The sequence below is a fragment of the Acromyrmex echinatior genome, unplaced genomic scaffold (assembly GCF_024713525.1).
Source record: "Acromyrmex echinatior isolate Ae372 unplaced genomic scaffold, ASM2471352v2 Scaffold20, whole genome shotgun sequence".
NCBI classification, from domain to species: Eukaryota; Metazoa; Arthropoda; class Insecta; order Hymenoptera; family Formicidae; genus Acromyrmex; species Acromyrmex echinatior.
The window spans coordinates 694,536-709,747 of NW_028259054.1; the positions used below are offsets into that span (position 1 = coordinate 694,536).

Sequence of the window (15,212 nt, forward strand, 5' to 3'; positions counted from 1 at the left end):
AGGACCAGCACGCACTTCCCCTCCAACCTAGTGAAGCGCTCCTCAAGGATCTGCCTTGCGCCCATAGCATCCAAATCGGCGGGAAGATCATCCGTCATCGCCACCAACCGATTCGATGCATTCTCAACATCCCCGAGACGCTGTAGTACCCTATCGAACTCCACCATCCTAGCGTTAAATGTCTCCAGAATGGGCTCGAGACGATCTAGAAGACTAAGCCTTGACTCAATACGAGCAATTCTGTGTGCCAAAGAAGAGATGGATTTAATTAGAGAGGGGGAACAAGGAGGATTTAACTGCAGAAAGAGCTGATGAGACATCAGAAGATATCTGGGAAGAATGACACCGCACTCCGTCACTCTCGTCAGATAAAGGTAAGAGAAAAGCGAGATGCAAGCAGCCAAGAAGGCAGCATCAGCCCCAAGCAGAGACAACGATGGCCTATCCCCAGTTGCAACAGGATCATAATCATCAAAGGGGCGCAAACCATTGTCAGCGCCATAAAAAGCGCAAGGGTGCCTATGCGAAATAATTTACATTTGGTACACGTCAATTGATTCATGCTAAATTACATACATTAATACATGCTAAATTAAAATTAGACACAATACAAAGAGAATGTGTTTACACACAACAAAGGCACGCAGCAATTTAATAAAATAATTATTTATATCCGTGTCTGTCCTTTAAACAAAGGCAGAAACGAATGACAAATAAACAATAACGATATAACGACTAGATTTGAATATAAAATTATGACGTGGCTAGAAATTATTACGCAATGATAAAATATTTCAAAAATGTAATGAAAAACACACAATTAATGCAGTACGAGCACACTAATAAAATAACGAAAACTTAGAAAGATCGCGTCACTACTCACTCACAGAAATACATTCTGCTCGCCGACCAGCATTCGCGAAAACATTAAAAGTAAAAAATTAGAAGATAAAAACTGAGGTGTTGCAATAAGCACCAATGACTATAATATAATAAAATGAAAAATGTGCAACGAGTTAATAAATAAAGGCAGCACAATTATGTAAGGCAGCAAAGTAACCGATAGAATTCACACAAAATACTCGTTTAAAATTTTATTTTATTTATGTATCACAAACGGAATAATATCCCACATCGGAACAATATAAGAAAAGTATCGTTGAATTTCGTTAAGCATTCATATGAGAAGCATGTAATTCATAAGTTTATAATAGATGATCATGCACGTAGAAAATGTAATTTTTATAAATATGGAAGTAATTATATATTAGGTGTAGTAAAAAAAAATCCATTATTTTTCCAATAGATGGCTTTAGTAATCTGTATCACGCGTAAACGATCTATTGGAAAAATAATGGATTTCTTTTTACTATATCTAATATTATATTATAATTTATTCAAGTAATAATGCTCTCATAGCATGTACAGTGTTAATTAATTTAAGGATACAAATAGCATATAATACAAACAAGAAAAGGTAAGAAGAATCATTGAACGTATAATTTATGTCGAAAAGAGCAAGTCAAAGCTAAGTTGAATCTCAGAATCGGATCGTGTATAGTAAGCACATTGGGCTGATCAAAGAAAAGTGAAATGGAGTCAAAGCACGCTAGGTCATATGGAGGGGAAGATCTTAAGCGGCTGCACGGACGCATCACGGGGAGTGACCGAGTTGCCGCTGAATAGACGTTTATGACTAACATCTCCATATGACATGATTTAGGTCTAACGAGCGTCATAAGGAGAGAATGACAAATTGCATCACGTGACTCGGTCTCCTCTGATTGAATCTGATAATCAAATTTCGTAGAACCATAGTGGGGGTATTAATTAATGCCGTTTAGGTTAGATGATTGCAAAAGTAGTTCACTATTGTCACCTTGTGCTGCAATTTCCTTCTCAATTAGTAAGGTCTTTATAAGTGATACATATATCATTAATCTTGAAAGTATGTACCTTCCTTTATTGTACATACATACATGAAATAAAATTATAAATTTCAGATATCAGGATTCGCATATTATAAAATACCTGCCGAGTGCAGTGCTCCCAAATGCCCTATAATAAAGACGGATATTGCTACACAACATTTGCCCAAGATCTAAACTTGAGACAAAAATGGATTGATGCTGCCGGAATTCCTGATTGGAAACTCAAAATCAGCTTTATTGTGTGAGGTTGGTACCGAAGCGTGCATACAAACACCGAGATACTATTAAAGACCCTCGGCGTTTATGGAAATTCACGTGCTTGTTAAAATTTAAGTGATTAAGAGTAATAAAAGAGTAATAAAAGTAAACTAATAATATGGTACTAATTTCATAATTTATTAATTTTATATACATGTACATATGTTTAAAATTTAAAAGAGGAGAGAGTCCCTGTTTCATGCCATTGCTACCAACTTTTGAGAAACAATTTCCGTGTCGCCGAAAAATAATAAAAGTCTTTAATTTTTAGACAACCCTCGTACTCGATTTTTATTTAAAACTGTGATTTTAATGATATCATCCGAGTTTGATATCAATAGAGATGATACTGCAGAGGAAAAATTATAATTTTTCGGTAATATATAAGATATTATATTATTAAAAGTATGCATGCTTATTTATACAGCATTTATATAATAAAAAATCAATAACATATTGATGTTATGTTAATGATAATTGGTGGGACAGATATTTTTCTCAAATGTGTCTCTTATTTTTTAGATTCATTTTCACTCATCAGAATTATTCCGCCTTAGTAGCAAAAAAATTATGAGGAAAGGTGCCATATCAAGTTTATTTTGCAAATGTGTAAAATTAGAAAGAAGAAAAAAATTAAAACATGTTTTTCATAATGATAGTTGCGTAAAAAAACTGTTTGTGGACATAAAAATGTTAGAGGAATTAACTAATAAAACAATATCTGCAAAAAAAGATAATATCAATGATATGCAATTACAAATGTTGAACTCTTACAAACCTATGAAATAATGCAAATTAAGTTACAAAATATTATACAAGAAAATGAAATTTTAAAAGAAAGATTTCATTTACAGGATGATTTGACACATATAAAGTCCTTTACATTTGATATATGTAATGCATTAACTCTTTGATGGTTAATTTTACACATATTTCCAATTATGTAAATTCTGTAAGACATCTTATTTTAAGAGATAAAATTTTTAATATTACTTCTGATCATAATATATATTATGTTATTGATGTTATTTATATAGAATTTATTGACGATTATAGCTACTTAAGATTTCAAAAGTGAAAATTTGAATATGTATATGTTTTTATATTAAATTTTTATATAAAAAAACGTAACATCAATATGTTAGAATTTTTCATGCAATTACGTAATCATTACATACACTCGCATTATATTGAATTTAATATATTGATATTGAGTGAGAAATTATAACATTGATATTATTTTTGATGGTGTTTACGGGAATTACATTATAAAACATTTATATGCACTATTCGGTGTCAACTTCACACATCTGATTTTGAAGATCAATCAGAAATTCCGGCAGCATCAATTCATTTTGTCTCGAATTTGGATCATAGGCAAATGGTGTGTAGTAATGTCCTTCTTTATTAAAGTTCGTGCATTTGGTAGCACTGCACCTGTCAGGCATTTTGCTACACAAATCCATTAATATGCACAAATCCTGATATTTGAAATGAAAACAAATTCGTAGTTTTATTTCATATATATACGTACAATAAAGGAAGATACACACTTTCAAGATTAAAAATATGTATCACTTACAAAGACCTTACCAATTGAGAAGGAAATTGCAGCACAAGGTGACAAGCGTACTGTTTTTGCAGTTATCTAATCTAAACTGCATACCATAGCTCTACGGAACTCAGGTTGATTACCAGATCCAATAAGAGGAGATCAGATTATGATTTGCCACTCTCTCCCTGTGAGGCTCTCTAGGCCAGCTAGAATTCCTAGAAGACCAGAGACTGATCATGCTGCCAAAATAGCGTAATATATATAATATATATATATATATATATATATATATATATATATATAAAATATATATAATTAATTTATTATTGATGCGTCTTTTAAGTGCATTCAGGTTTATTCCGCTAAGAAATAATACAAAAAGATGATCAAATATATGATACGGTAAAGTAAAATTCTATAATATACAATATAATATTACATTTTGTGGCACAAAAGCGTGGTCTGCAACAGTTCTTTGAATGAAATCGAATGTATTATATGCATATGTACACACCCCTCTTCCAAACACACACACACACACACACACACACACACACACACACACACACACACACACACACACGCGCGCGCGCGCGCGCGCACCCTCTCTCTCTCTCTCTCTCTCTCTCTCTCTCTCAAATGAAAGATACAATCATAGGCATGACGGACAGATCCTTTTTATCGCATTCACGTTATCATGAAATGAATTTAAAATTGATAGTCGACATTCTTACAAATAATGACTACCCATTACGGTTCATTTTTAACACTATTCACAATAGACTAAAATATCTTATAAAAAAATCAAACTAACAACTTAAAAAATAAAAATAAAAATAAAAACAACAATAACGTTACAAAAAATAACTGGTTTGTTATAGCATATATTACAGGAATATCCGAAAGGTTTAATAAAACAAAGAACAATCTTAAAATGAAACTTTTGTTTTTCAGTTTAAACAAACTTGGATGTTTTATACAAAGATGTTCTCTCAACGAATAAAAGAATGAACATGATTTATAAAATAAAATGTAATGATTGCGATATTACATACATAGGACAAACATGAAGAGGCAAATTTCTGAACATCTCAATCATATTAATAGAAACATGATGACCAAATCGGTAATTACGCACCATAGAATCAATAACAACCACGAATTCAATTGGGAGAATGTAAAATTATTGACATAGAAAAATTTTTAGACAAAAGACTAATATCTGAAATACTGTACAAAACGACAAAGGAATAGGATTAACTTACAATCAGACACTGAGTTCTTACATCACGTGTCAATAATAAACAAAATATAAATAAGGTTCTGTCTGTCACGATTTCGTATTGAATATCATTCTAACATTTGTTTAGTTCGCACGTATCTTCGTTATTTATAACAAAATTTTTTAATATTATACTCAAGCTTGTTAATTGATTATGATTTCTATCAAAAATCTCGGCTCTTTTTGGTAAGTTCTTTCTATTAAGTCTTTTTAAAAAAATATTAAATAAGCATAGTCTCGTTGCAAGATTCAAAATCACTTGGTTTTGCAACCATTGTGAGAGACATATGACTTCCAAGAAGAGCGTGAGACAAGAATCACACGTACAAGTAATATATCTACTGATGATGGCTCGGAATGATGTCGAAACGATTGTTATTTATTGATTAATCCATTAAGGACCGCTGATCGATTTTTCGACCAAAAAAAATAGGTCAAATTTTTATATCGCTTTGAATCAATGGTTTCAAAATCGACCCCCCCCCCCCTCCTTCCTCTGCCTAAACGACTACTCCAGAGTGAAAATTTTTGGCAAGTAGACTCCTTAAGGGCATAGTAACTTGCCTTTAAAATGATTTTAAATTTTGATTAAAAAATTTGTTTTTGTCCTTAATGGGTTAATAAATCACTGATAATTTTGTTACGCTTCAATTATTACCCTTGACTCTTATTGCCAGTGTACTCTTCCTAATTTATTTTAATGATAATTGGCTGGAAAAGGTATGGTCGCAGCATATTATTTTTTATAGTGCGACATTCCTGAGATACATGTCCGCGCGCGATCTGGCTTAGCCGTCAAGCGTTGAGCAGTAGTGAGGGAAAAGTTGGCGGCGTATCAGAAATCGGCCTGAAATGTGCAACTAATTCAGAGCGCTGAATTATGTGGACGTATGCACACTGAGAAAAAAATTTACTTGTTTCAAGAAAATTATTTTTTTTAGGAATTATTTTTTTAGGGAACATATTTATTAGTTTCAAGATGCTGTATTTGCTTTAATCAAGTAAATATTTGCAAGAAATAAGGAAATATTTGCTAGTATCAACGCAGATATTCGTTGAGATGAATGAAATATTTGTTTAAATACGTGGAATGGATCTTGGATATGGAAAAAATATTTAGGGAATGGAAAGTTATTTTTTAAAAGTAACAAGTTACAGTTATCCGTTATCGACTAGAAAAAATAACAAGTTGAGAAAGTAACTTTTCATCACTTTTCCGTACTTTTTTAAAATCGACGACCAATTACAGCAGAGGGACTTTCTAGTCTCAAGCACTATAAGCAATTTGTGTCCAATTGTACCGTATCCAATTGTGTGCAAAGTAACTGTAAAATTCGTTAACGTTACCAAAAAAATATAACTTCGTTACCTTTATAGTTATCAAAGAAAAAAAATAATACAGTAAAGTTGCCAAAAAAGTAACTTATAACTGTAACTTCGTTACAAATAACGAGTTACTATCATTTTTTGGAAATATTAAGAGAAATAAATATTTGCTCTAAGAGAAGAAATACTTGCTATCAACGCAGATTCATTCGCTGGGACGAACGAAATATTTGTTTAAGTGCGTGGAACGAGTCTCGGCTATGAAAGAAATATTTCGTTAAGAGAAATAAGTATTATAAAAAAAATTTGTTCAACGAACTAAACACGTTCAGTCGTTCCCAGATTTATTTAATGCAACAAATTTTATTCCATCCAATTTAACCGCAGTCTGCTCAACGAACTGTTCAATGTTGGTTAACGGAAATGATTCAACCATTTGATTGACGAAACTATTATTATTTAGTAGTCTTTAAAATAATTCAGTGTTATTATATTTATTTGGATAGTCTCACAGAGTCAACTAAATGCGTTTATATGAGACATATATATATTTTATTGTCTTAAATGCGAGGCTTTGTTTGAATGAAACTATACGTTTATTATATAACTGTTGAAAGTTGGTCACGTTCAGCAAACTCAATTGTTGCGGAGCGCATCCATGAGCGTTCGCAGCTATTGTATCTTTTAATCAGCCAGCGCTCACGGATCTGATCCGCAACAGTTGAATCTGCTGAATGAAAAGCGACTTATCGGATTTCGTTAAAAAGACATATTAAAAGTCTTCTTATTCCAACTCAAGTAATGGCAACTTTAATTCTCTGACTAAAATTATTACTCTTCGAAAAAAGTGAATGTATCTAATAAAAAATTAAAACCCAGATACTACAATCTTAACTAATCAAGTTAAGTTCTATCTAAATTAAAAAGTAAAACACAAATGGTACTATTTTTTATTATTTGTACAAACTTATCTTTAAAAAAAAAATGTTAAGCATGCGTGCTTTTCGTGAAAAATCATTTAGGCCGGTTTCATGGCTAATTATTTAACTGGCCGTGGAACTGACTAATTGTGTTTGTGTTTGCTGTTTAGTGCTGTTTAGGATTGACCACTTATGGCGTTGACAGTTAATCACCAATTCGGCTTAATCGAGTTGATGAAATCGGCTCTTTGTATATAATACTAAGTATCCAATCCAATTCCATATAGTAGTTTTAATTTTTCTTCAAGGATATTCTTACTGAAGGTCTTCTTAATTTAATCTCTCTAAGTAATGGTAACTTTAATTCTCTGTCAAAAATTATTACTCTTCGAAAAAAATGAATGTATCTAATGAAAAATTAAAATCCAGATGCTACAATCTTAACTAATCAAGTTAAGTTCTATTAAATATATCAAATTAAAAAGTAAAACACAAATGCCTCTTGTAATTTACTTAACTCTAATGATATATATACGTATCATTCGTATATAAAAAATTTGATATCAACAAAATTGGCGCCAAGTTAAATTCCATGTAATTCAGATATCAAATTATATAAATAATATTAACTTTAATGATATGTACTATTCCTTTAAAGGTTTGATATCAAGAACTAGCGCTAAGTTAAATTCCATTTCTTTATATTATGCCAAATTAAATAAATAATGAATATTAATCTAATGATATGTATCATTTGCATAAAAGAATTGATATCAACAACTGTGGCGCCAAGTTAAATTCTACTGTCAAAATCAAGTGATACTATCTTTATTATTATTTACTCAATCCAAATCGTACTATCTTTAATTTTTATGAAATGAAACCTAAGTATACGTATATCTTATTGACGAATTTTCTAATCCAAATGGTTTAAATTCCTCTTAAATGAAATTATATCACAATTCATTCAAAGACATATAACTTACCGATAATAAACTCATGTTTAGCTATCAATTCTTCCCGAATCCATTCCTTAAAACGTAAAACTATTTGACTGATCATACGAATTTCGACGTCATCTATGCTCGGTTTAGGAGTAGGCTTAGTAAGATTATAACAAAGCTTTCAAATATTTTTTCTCTGTCAAACGAAACAAATAATAATTAGCGACTGTCTACTAAGCTAATTATATGTTATCTCACATATTCCTAAATTAATGCTCTACAAATATTAAATTGTTTTATCTATTGTTTACAGTTTTTAATTTTTATTTGAAACAATTACCTGTGCAACTCATTTAAATTGCTATTCACATTTAATGTCACCAATAATTAAATACAAATGCGATTGCAATTCTTTCTTAGGCAAACGAGAAGATGCTTCAATAATCAGTCTTAAAATATGATTCAAATTAATACAGTTGCTGGACCAAATTGGTCCAGCTTTCAAAAATAAAGTTTTTAGTTTAGTTAATTGAGGTAAATTCGACGAGTCGTATCAATCTTCAATAATACTTGAAAATAAGAAAAGTTTCATAAAAAAGATCTCATACGTAATAATAATTAGATAATAATATTACTTGTGTTTATTACATAATAATAATTTACCATTTAAATATTTCAGAATGAATATGTAATAGCTCCTGACAGATTTGGGAAATTGTTCGTTGCAATTAAACAGAGATGTAAATTTAACAGTCCCAAATTTTGTTCCAAACATCCTTGCACTAAAAAAAATAAATTCCACTTGAGAAAAATTTTTTTGACATGTTCTGGATTCATTAATAAGAGTTTTACTTTATCATAAGGAAACCTCGATAGAAAATTTTTCATATATATTATGCATATATATCATGAAATGTATTTTTAAACCAACGCTTCATACGTTTAACGCTATAATTATCCTGATCCAACGTATCAATGTATTCCACAATCGATTGCATAATTACAATTTGCTCAAAATTGTAATCTCTGTGTAACTCTTAACTTTCTCATCTGGACATACTTGAGAAAAAAACCAAATATCAGACATTAGTGCCATTAATAAATTTACATATTTTACAAATTTTTCTATAAGTAAGGTTTCTTTCTCACGATTATCTATAAAGATCATATCTTCGTCAAGATTAATTTCACAAAATTGAATCGCACTATCGCTATAAACTGAAATATATTTTTTTGTTTTCACAAACGGAAGCATAATCGATGGTGTATCTATACAAAGTTTTCTGAAGTTAACAAATTTACATTAGTACTTTTGGAATGTAACGTTGTCATTAATTGTGCCACAGGGCTACCTTCATTATGTAACCTGCATCTCATATCCAAAAAATTAAGTAATATTTTATGACTATCTTTCGCCATGCACTATTAATTTTATACAAGTACATCTAAGAAAAGTAGAGAATCTTCTTTCACACGTGAATCAATGAATATGTGTTATTGTACAGTTCAAATACGATGTTATATAATTTCACACAAAGATGTCAACTGTTCATTTGAGCCAAGAATAAAATTAAATGCATGAATTTGTGCGTATTTCTTTTTCTTTATCAAGAGATAAAACTGCGATACCATGTAACAGAGAATTCAATTGTGAATGTAAAGATTTTAGAAGATTTTATAACAAGATATCTTTTAATTATTTCAAAGCATCTTGTCTCATAGTTGAATTGTGATGCCGAAAATGTTAATAAATCCTGGAAATACATTACAAGTTACATAATAATGTACGTACAAGGTCGAATTAATAACGCACTAAACAATTAGGTTTCTGCAAGACATCAGTAATTGTTGAATTTAGTCTCCTCACTTCCTCGAGGTTGATAAAATTAAACTCATTCGACGCGTTTTTGCACTATATGAACAAATGGCAAAAAAATGTGTCGCTCTGCCCCGCAAACTAAGTTATTAATTGTTGAAGTTGACAAATATCCAGATTAGGAAATCTGTTGCATCGATGGCATAGAGAGTTAAACAAATTTTTTGCTTTACAGACAAATATTTAACCAAGACAAATACTCTACTGTAAAAATAAAAATTATATAGAAAATAATTTATATTCTTAAAGCAGAGAATTTGTGTAATTGAAGCAGAAAATAATTATTCTAGCTTCAATTACATGTTCTCATATCCTTCTATGCCATCGATGTGATAGATTTCCTAATTTGAATATCATCAACAACTTTAACGATTAATATCTCGGTCCACGGGGTAAAGCAATACATTTTTTTTGCCAGATTTGTTTTTCGTGCAAAAACGTGTCGAGTAAGTCTAATTTGTGTAATTGCAGAAGCAGAAAATCACTTACGTGTTCCTCTATGCCATCGATGTAATGGATTTAACCTAAACTATCTCACTTTAATTCCAAAAGTGTACACTAGTTTATCATCAGCTACAGAAAATAGACATGTGTGATGTGACCATGAATTGCTACATTTGTCTTTTTGTGTCAAAAATTCCAAAAGGACAAATCCCCTATTCGGTAGCCAGCGATGACGTTTCTTAATCTTAATATAAAAATTTTAGATTCGAATTTTGCGTCGCAATATCTCGGCTCGTAGGGTACGCAGAGGAAAAACAAAAATATTTTCATTATATATTTAGACGCAATCGATTGAGAATTACACACACTTAGAATCTGATCAGTTCAGCCCTTTTTGAGATCCAATAATCTAAATTCTTGGCAACTCACCGGCTCGCGTAAAGTAGCCACGGCAATGTTGCTACGCGTAGCTTAGCGCCGAGACACTACTAGTGTCTGTAGATATAAAATAACGTTTTTATAAATTATATATATTTAAGCAACCAAATATTTTGTCAAATAAGCATATATTCTACATTTTATAGATGAATTCTTAGGTAAGATTGATCTAATCGATTATTAATTGAAGAATATATATGAGAAGTTTAAATATTTAATTACTTTAACTATGCATAAATTTTGGAAGAAACATTTTTTACAAAATACAATTTAATTGTTTGTTGGAAAGTAAGGCCGTTAATATGTTGGATCAATTTTAGATTGATAATGCGTAAACAATATTAACAATGTCAAATGAACATTTATTTAGTCATAATAAACATAACTTTCCAAAACTGTTAAGTAATTTTGATTATAAATAGTGTTGAGTCGCTCGAGGTATAGCCCGGCCCACTTTTTCAAACATAGACTGCGCCGGCAGCGCGTTGAAGAGACAAGAGGGCGCCATTGCTTAGCACCCGGCATCGTCGCTCACACATCTCACCACATCGCACTAAAGGACTCGCGTCGATGGCCGCTACGCACATTCGCGATTACATTACATATGTAATAATAACACTACAAAAATAAGATAAATACAAATCATAATAAACTTCGATGAATAAAAATGTCGAAAAAGAGAAAGCGATGAAACCTATGAAAATCTACGGAAAATCTAATTAATTTCTATTGTAATCTAACACTTCTCTAAATCTCGAGAGGAAAAAATTTTAAGAAAAAGGTATCCGAAAGAAATAATATCATTCTCCTCCATTCTCTATCATTTCCTGTTAGGAGAGTATGATTTCATCGGAATATGATAAAATATCAATAAAGATGTAATGTTTCATTCCAAGTTTTGTTGGAATCTCTCTTTCTATGTATACTTCACAAATCATTGAAAATCTGCAATAATTAACAATGTATTTTCGGTAATAGAAATTCTAAGCTCACTATCGCATAATTACCAAAAAATTTCTTTATTGTTAATCATATCGACATTTGACATAGCATTGTGTTCTCGAGATATAATTAATTATCGTAGGCGGCTCATCATAATCTATTGTAAAATCGGAGAAGAGTAGCATAGTTTTCTATTGTATTATTACAAAAAACGTAGCATATTGTGCATAATAAGTATTTCATGTATATCGTAATTCTCTAATAAGATATTTATAAAAGAATAACGTATAAAGAATTAATCGTGAATATTAAAAATAATAGACTTTCACGTTTCGTGAAAAAGGAAACGATAAGGAACGATAAAAGAATTTGATGTTACAAATACACTATACAAAAAATTGAAGGATCACTTAGTATGTCTTCCAAAAATAGGTAATGTTCAAGAGAATGTAACTTCAAAATAATCATAACGAGATTTTTAAAAAAGTATTTTAAAGCTTGAAGTCTCTACTTTCGAGACCGATTAATTGATATTTCAATCAAATTAATTTTTCTTAAAGTTATAGGATTGTAAATGGATAGTTTTCAAATCTCTAAAAATTTTGTATATATTTTATAAAGTTTTATGACCTGCATTAAAAATCGCAAACAAATTCTGTTTACAGCGTTTGAAAGAGTAAATCTTTACCTTTAATTTGCCTGTTCGTTAAACATTGTATAATATTTTTTCACTGAGTTATTAGCGAAAACGAATTTTTTCACTTTAATGTTGAATAACTCATTAAAAAAAAAACGTAAGAATATCTACAAAGAAGCAAATTAAAGATAAGGATTCGCTCTTTCGAACGCCGTAAACAGAATTTGTTTGCGATTTTTAATTTAGGTCATGGAACTATAAAGTCTGTAAAAATTTTTAGATTTGACGGCTCTCCATATACATTCCTATAATTCTATAAAAAGTCAATCAGAAAGATTGCAATATTAATTACCTATCTCGAAAATAGAGACTTTAAGCTTTAAAATGCTTTTCTAAAATCTTGTTACGCTTATTATACTCTCTTGAATATGATTTATTTTTGGAAGACAGACTGAGTGAGCTTTTAATTTTTTTCCTATAGTGTGTTATAATATACTTTCAGAGGCAAATAATGGAGGATCAATTGCGAATTTGTAGTACGGCAAAGTACGATATGATAAGAAAAAAAAATTAGAATTGTGGACACTGTTAGTAATTCGTTTTGTTTTATTGATTTTGTAAATTTACAGGATCATATTATTTTTACATCTACTTTTGGTGTACTTTTACCGAATTTTGTTACGCAGATAGGAAACGCTATCGTTTCCACATCATCTTGAGGTAGATAGCTTGGTGCATTTTTTTTAAAGTGGTTTTCCCCAGTAGGCATAATCCACTCTGTCCTTACACTTCTAATGTAACAACTGCTCGAAGTGCGTTCCTTGCACTTGCAAGCAAAGTTCGACTCTTCAAGAAATTTGTCACGTTGCACAGTGCATCATATCCGGAATAATGGTTTGAAAGGCCGCTATTTTATCACGTACCTCATTCTGGGTACCATCACGTTTGTGCTCGACTGCAGTTTTGACACAATCCCAGACGAAGTAATCGAACACTTTCAAATCTGGTGAGCGTGCCGACCAAACGATTGAACCACCTCGACCAATCCATTTGTCTAGAAAACATTCATCCAGAATTTCTCGTATTCTGCGAGAATAATGCGCAGGAGTTCCACAGTGCTGAAAAATCAGCTTTTCCCGCTCTCGGAGAGGAATGTGTGTTCACGAGAATCGGTAACACTAACTTTCATAAAATCAGCATATGTTCTTCCATGGAAATGTGTAATAAATATGGCCCGATCTGAAAATAGCCCATTGGAAACAAGGCAACAGAAAAAATTTCTTAATTCTCAAGAATATTTACTATTCTGTTAACAAATATTCCTGCCTACACATTAATCGACCACCGATACTGGAAGGCGCACTGTCTAATAGCGTGTGGATTTTCTTCTTGCCAGAACAAGAAATTATGAAAATTGAACACGCTGTTCGGTGTGAATGTAGCCTCGTCTGTCTATAAAATACGATCGGGAAATGAAGCATTTCGCTGACATTGTGCGAGGAATTCTGCGCAAGTTTTATTAATGAGTATTAGTATATGTTAAAAGTGCTATAAATATGAAAGAAAAACCGGAATAAAAAAATCAAAATACTTGTACAAAAATTGATATGTTGTATCTCATCCCGTGCTAAAAGTTGTTGCACATGTTGAAAATGGATGCAATCTATTTTGTTTTTAATGCGTGGTTCGCGGTACAGCGAGTGTATGACTTATACGGCGTACACTGTTTTGAGGATTTTCTTCAATCATTTGCATAATTCGCTCGTCGTCATTAATGTAATGCCCTGTCATGGTTTTGATGCACTGCGAGATTTCCTGTTTGTATCGCGCGTTGAAAGCATTCTGTCGTGCGTCTAATGGATAATGACTATTTGAAAATCGCTCCGCGGCGTGAGCATTTCCATCCTGTAAAAATAAATCATATATGTATACTCTTCCATTGTATAATTCATTTTAAGCGCACGCAAATAATACACAATTAGCTCGATAAGAGATCGTGCAACAGAGGAAAGCACGAGAAAAAACATTTAAAAATCGAGAAAGAAGTTCATCGTCTATGTTGATTTTTAAATGTTTTTTATCATATGATTTATTTTTACGGGAAGAAAATCCTCAAAATACTAACTTGATCAAAAAGTTTCCGGAATTCATTCAGAAAATTCAAAATACAAGTTTATTCATCAAAAGTGATATTGTCCCCTTCAAAGTACTCTCCAGCGACTGCAACGCACTTATGCCAACGCTTGATCCAGCTCTCGAAACATTTCTGGAACTCTATTATTGGTATAGCCATCAGAGCCGTCTTCGATTTTTCCATTACCTCCTTTCGGCTGTTAAAACGCGTTCCCCGCAGGTTTTTTGACTCGATCGAACAGAAAAAAATCGCAGGGAGCCATATCGGGTGAATTCGATGACTGTTGGATGGTATTCGTTGTTGCAAACTCGTTGTTGCAAATTCAACTCCATTTTTAAAACTGTAAAAAATCGAAAACACGCGCAGAGGTAGATGTACTCAAGACGGCGTAATTTTTACAAATGTCAAGCTATGGCGATAAAATTTGATGGAAATGTCAATGATAGATGTGGCAACCTAGCCAAAAAAAAGAACTCAAATCAGCTGACTCAGAGCATCACCTGGTGGTCTCTTCCGGAAACTTTT

General features: G+C 31.6%; 1 protein-coding gene and 1 pseudogene across 7 annotated transcripts in view; one reads left to right on the top strand and one right to left on the bottom strand.

The window, feature by feature from the left end:
* The window catches only part of LOC105152712 (coiled-coil domain-containing protein 39), a 231,403-nt gene that overhangs the window by 69,881 nt on the left and 146,310 nt on the right, over positions 1-15,212 (top strand). For 2 of the 7 annotated variants that reach the window (XM_087416288.1, XM_087416295.1), the window contains exons 1-2: positions 2,049-2,177; positions 2,461-2,565. The exons of 3 other annotated variants lie outside the window; for them this stretch is intronic. In XM_087416288.1, the coding sequence (XP_087272414.1) occupies positions 2,533-2,565 (33 nt within the window). In that variant the 5' untranslated portion in view covers positions 2,049-2,177; positions 2,461-2,532. Of the gene's footprint in view, positions 1-2,008; positions 2,566-15,212 lie in introns of those variants that run through there. 2 more of the 7 variants (XM_087416286.1, XM_087416287.1) reach the window with 2 other exon arrangements.
* Positions 4,590-9,957, bottom strand: LOC147906574 (uncharacterized; annotated as a pseudogene).